Below are 4,915 nucleotides of genomic sequence, written 5' to 3'. Positions count from 1 at the left end.
GCTCCTTCCAGCAGCTGGAGGGTGGACATGGTCACAGCACACACACACACACACACACACACACACACACACACACACACACCATACCTGGTAGTAGATGTGGAAGTTCCTTTCGTTTTCATTCTGCGAGACCACGCGGGACTTCTCCAGCAGGAAGTTGGAGATCTTGCCCCCATCCGGCTCCCCGCCTCTGCTGAACTGGATCTCAAAGTACTTGCCCTGAGCCCCAGAGAGCCACGTCAGCCCTCGGGGCCCGGGGTGCATGCAACTGGGGAAAAAGTGGCATGGGAACTCTCCCCCATAGAATCTCAACTCATCTCTATGCCCCAACGATCACTCGTGGGCAGGGCCAGTGGTGGGTCAGTGGTAGAATGCCAGCCTTCCATGCGGGTGCGATCCCGTGTGCCTCATGTGTAGCTGCCACCTGCCTGCAGTGGAGGCTTTGGTTGCTATGATACTGAAACTAAGAGGGACTAGGAAGAAAGGCCTGGCAGTCTGTATGGGACCTGAAATGCATGGCCTAGCAGTGCTGAAGGCGAGTGTGAAGGGTGGTACGCAGAGTGCCATGGCTTCGACATTATGCCAACCGCCCTCTGCCATCAAGCCGACTCTGACTCATGGTGACCCTCTAGGACAGGGTAGGCCAGATCCCCTGGCCTCTGAGATTGTGGCTCTTTACGGGAATAGACAGCCTCATCTTCCTCCTGAGGAGCAGTTGGTGGATTTGAACTGCCCACCTGGCAGTGGCGCTGCAGGGGAAGCGCTGGTCTGCTGACTTACAGTTGGAATTGGCTCCGTCCTCACTGCCATTGAGTCGGTTCCGACTCATAGTGACCCGAGAGGGCAGGGTAGGACTGCCCTTGTCTGTAGGTTTCTGAGACTAACTCTTTACAGGACTAGAAAGTCTCATCTTTCTCCCAAGGAGCTGCTGGTGGTTTTGAACTGATAATCTTGCAGCACCAGGGCTCCTACTTGGCTCCATGGGATTTTACCTTGTAGTTTGCAGTCCCTAATAGATGCCAAGGCTCCACCAATGCCCCCCCACGTCCCCCCAATCCTCTGCTATTGATTTGATTTTTACTCATAGCGCCCCTCTGTTGCAGTGGTTCTCAAATGACCCTTTAAAACAATTCCTCATGTGGTGGTGACCCCCCCCCCAACCATAAAACGATTTTACCTTGTAGTTTGCAGTCCCTAATAGATGCCAAGGCTCAACCAATGCCCCCCCACGTCCCCCCAATCCTCTGCTATTGATTTGATTTTTACTCATAGCGCCCCTCTATTGCAGTGGTTCTCAAATGACCCTGTAAAACAATTCCTCATGTGGTGGTGACCCCCCCAACCATAAAACTATTTTCATTGCTACTTCACAACTGTAATTTTGCTACTGTTATCAATCACGCGACCCCTGTGAAAGGGTCGTTCGACCCCCAAAGGGGCTGCGACCCACAGGTTGGGTGTCAGAGACTCAACCTTTATCGGAGCAGCCTCATCGTCTTCCCTCGGGGAGGCTGGTGGGTTTGAGCTGCTGAAATCCTGGTTAGCAGTCCAGTGCTGACTTCACTTTGCCACCAGGGCTCAGTCAAACACACAAACAATTCACTGCCTCAACTTGATTCTGACTCACAGTGGCCCTCTCACTGCCCCAGAGTAAATTCTGACTCCTCGCGACCCTATAGGACGGGCAGGGTAGGACTGCCCCTCTTTAAGGGAGTAGAAAGCCTCGCACTTCTCCCAAGGAGCGGGTGCTGGTTTCAACCCGCTGCCCTTGCGGTTAGCAGCCCAACCGGTGGCCCCTACGCCACCCGGGCTCATGATGAACCCATAGGACAGAGTCGAGCGGTCCCGGAGGATTTCCCAAGCGGTGAGTCTTTACGGGAACAGGTGATCTCACTTGCTCTTGTCCCTGGCTCCCCAGGGGACTCTTAAAAAAAAAAATTTCAGATGGACCATAGGCAGGAGTCTCCCAGCCAGGACCAGGACTTTCCTGCTGGATTTCCAACGGGGCTCTTGCCCTGGGGATGTCTGTGTTGGGAGGGGGTGTGTGTGCTCCCAGAGACTCACGAAGCGACTGGAGTTGTTGTTGCGCACGGTCTTGGCGTTGCCGAAGGCCTCCAGCAGCGGGTTGGACTGCAGGATGATGTCCTTGACGTGCTGGGGTAGGGACAGGTGCGGGGGTGGGAGCGATCAGGCTGGGGCCGTGGACCCGGGAGGAGAACTGGCCCGCCGAGGGGTGACCCAGCCCATCCTTCTGCCCTTCCTCCCTCACCTGGACCTTCTCGCCCCCGCCGGACACCTTGGAGATGTAGCCCATGATGTACTTGGCGGCCACCGTCTTTCCAGCTCCGCTCTCGCCGCTGGGGGTGGGGATGAGAGAAGGCGTGGTCAGAGAGTGGGAGAGGCCCTGTCTCCCTAGTGACTGATTCTTTCATCCCTCTCGCAGTATGCTATCCTGGACGAGACAGATAAAACCCTCCCTCAACTCACTGCCACCGAGTTGATTCCAACTCACGGCTGCCCCACAGCTCAGAGTAGAATGACCCGCTGTGGTTTCTGAGACGGTGAATCCTCCTGGCAGGAGAAAGCCTCATCTTTCTCCTTCGGCGTGGCCCGTGGTTCCGAACTCCTGACCCTGCGGTTAGCAGCCCAACGCATAACCCACTACACTACCAGGGCTCCCCCTGCTCTCAAGGATTAGGGCAGATGGACAATCAACACCGGTTGTCATTGAGCTAGTTCTGATTCACGGGGACCCCATGGAGGTCAGGGTAGAACTAGGCTCTGTAGGGTTTTCAATGGCCGATTTTTCTGGGAGGCGGAGCGAGAAAGGTAGAGGTTGCTTCAAAGAGCTCTGTCTCTGGCCGCGGGCTGTCGCTCTGTAGGGGCTCCACTGCAGAGCCAGCGGTGACCGCCACAGGGCCAAGAGGAGCCTGTCCCCCGGGGGCCAACGAGAGCTGAGCGGGCTGCCCTGAACTGAAGAAGGGAGACAGCCCGCCTTCATGCTTCCTGGTCCCGAATCCTGACTTGTCGCCTGCTGATCCTGACCTGGGACCCTGTTCCTTGCTACACCATTTCACTCTGAAGTCGTTCCAAGCCCTGGGTGGACGTTCCAGCAGGGAAGCAGAGAGCAGTGGGAGGGATGGCCAAGGTCAGCATTGGCCAGAGGGTCCTAGAGAGGAGCAGTGCCGGCTCTCCGCCTCCAGGGACTCAGCATGGGGTCTGATCCTCCCTCACAGGACCCCCCCCCCAAGGAAGACAGTCTCCTCTGCTAGGATCCTGACCACGCCAAGTCCCATGTCACAGGTGGTGACAGGGGAAAGCAAGGGCAGAGGGGGACGGCCACCCTCTCGGGAAGGGGCTAGGGTGAGCAAAGAGGGCCCTGGGAGCTTGGGGAGGATGGAGAGGGTGGAGCCGGGCAAGTGGCGCTCTGAGCAGCCTGCCCTGGGGGAGGCGGTGGTGCTTGAAGGGGCCGGGTGGGCATGCAGCGGCTCTGGGCAGGGGGATGCCGGTACCTGATGATGACACATTGGTTCTCGCAGTCTATGAGCATGTTCCGGTACATGTTGTCCGTGAGGGCATAGATGTGCGGTGGGTTCTCGTACTGGGCCTGGCACGGAGGTCAGGGCTCAATCCCTGGCACTGTGTGCGCCCCGCCCCCCCCCTGCCCCGCCCCTGGCCAGAGCCTTACCGCGCCCTGGTAGAGGTCGATCTCTCGGTCCGTGAAGTAGGGCATCTGCTTGAAGGGGTTCACAGAGATGAGTACAGAGCCGATATAGGTCTGTGTGGGGTTAAGGGCCACGCTGTGTCCGGGTAGAATTCATCCCCCAGGCCCCACAGCCTGCTCCCAGACCGGAGCCTTCCAGACCCCGACTACTCACAGAGGGGCTGGGCTGGAGTGGGGGGAATGGGGGTGTGCTGGGTCTGAGCTCGCCCTGGGCAGAGGGAGTAGTGACGCTCCAGCCAGGGCCCTGCTCTCACCCCACTGTCCCCTGTCCTACCGTCTGGTCCTCTCACTGCCCGCCCCCACACCCCTCCCCGCCCCAGGCCATGATCAGTCTCTGCGTCATGATTCCGACATCTTGTCTTCCTGCTCATAAAGCCTTTCCTCCTCCACCCCTCATGCACCCACACAGCACCCTTCCTCACCCACAGCCACCCCTCATGCACCCACATGCCACCCTTCATCACCCGCAGCCACCCTTCCAAAGATCCATCCACCTGTCATCCTTCCAACATCCCTCCTCTCTCCATCCATTCATCCATCCATGCACCCATACACCATCCCTCTGTCCATTCATAGGCCATCCGATCCCTCCATCCATGCTCTCTCCATCCATCCTCAGGTGGTCCCTCCAGCCATTCATTCTCACTTTACGCCACTATACACCATCCCTCTCTATATCCATCCATCATCCCCCCATCCACACATCATCCACAATCATTCCTCATCCAGTCCTATGGCATTCCTCCCATCATCTCTCCTCTCTTCATCACTCCATCCATCATCCCTCCAGCCATCATCCCTCCACCCCTCCATCTAGCCATCCCTCCATCATCCCTCTATCCCCCTATCCATCATCCCTCCAGCCACCCATCCACACATCATCCCTCTATCCCCCATCCCTCATCCCTCCATTCATCATCCCTCCATCTATCCATGCCTCCATCATCCCTCTATCCCCCTATCCATCATCCCTCCAGCCACCCATCCACACATCATCCCTCTATCCCTCATCCCTCCATCATTCCTCTATCCATCCATCATTCCATCATCCCTGTATCCATCCATCATTCCTTCATCCCTCTATCCATCATCCCTCCATCCCTCCATCATTCCTCTGCCCATCCATCATTCCTTCATCCCTCAATCCATCATCCCTCCATCCCTCTATCCATCATTACTCCATCCCTCATC

General features: G+C 57.3%; 1 protein-coding gene across 1 annotated transcript in view; it reads right to left on the bottom strand.

Moving 5' to 3' along the window:
- The window catches only part of MYO1F (myosin IF), a 53,237-nt gene that overhangs the window by 27,736 nt on the left and 20,586 nt on the right, over window positions 1–4,915 (bottom strand). The window contains exons 3-7 of the mRNA XM_045290299.1: window positions 3,689–3,778; window positions 3,513–3,607; window positions 2,270–2,357; window positions 2,065–2,154; window positions 81–219 (exon numbers count right to left, since the gene is read on the bottom strand). Of these exons, the coding sequence (XP_045146234.1) occupies window positions 81–219; window positions 2,065–2,154; window positions 2,270–2,357; window positions 3,513–3,607; window positions 3,689–3,778 (502 nt within the window). The remainder of the gene's footprint in view (window positions 1–80; window positions 220–2,064; window positions 2,155–2,269; window positions 2,358–3,512; window positions 3,608–3,688; window positions 3,779–4,915) is intronic.

Source organism: Echinops telfairi, unplaced genomic scaffold, assembly GCF_000313985.2.
Source record: "Echinops telfairi isolate 266 unplaced genomic scaffold, ASM31398v2 ScPeMD7_36;HRSCAF=134, whole genome shotgun sequence".
Taxonomy (NCBI): Eukaryota; Metazoa; Chordata; class Mammalia; order Afrosoricida; family Tenrecidae; genus Echinops; species Echinops telfairi.
The sequence above is the reverse complement of the archived record's forward strand: the minus strand, read 5'-3'. Positions and strand labels throughout refer to the sequence as shown.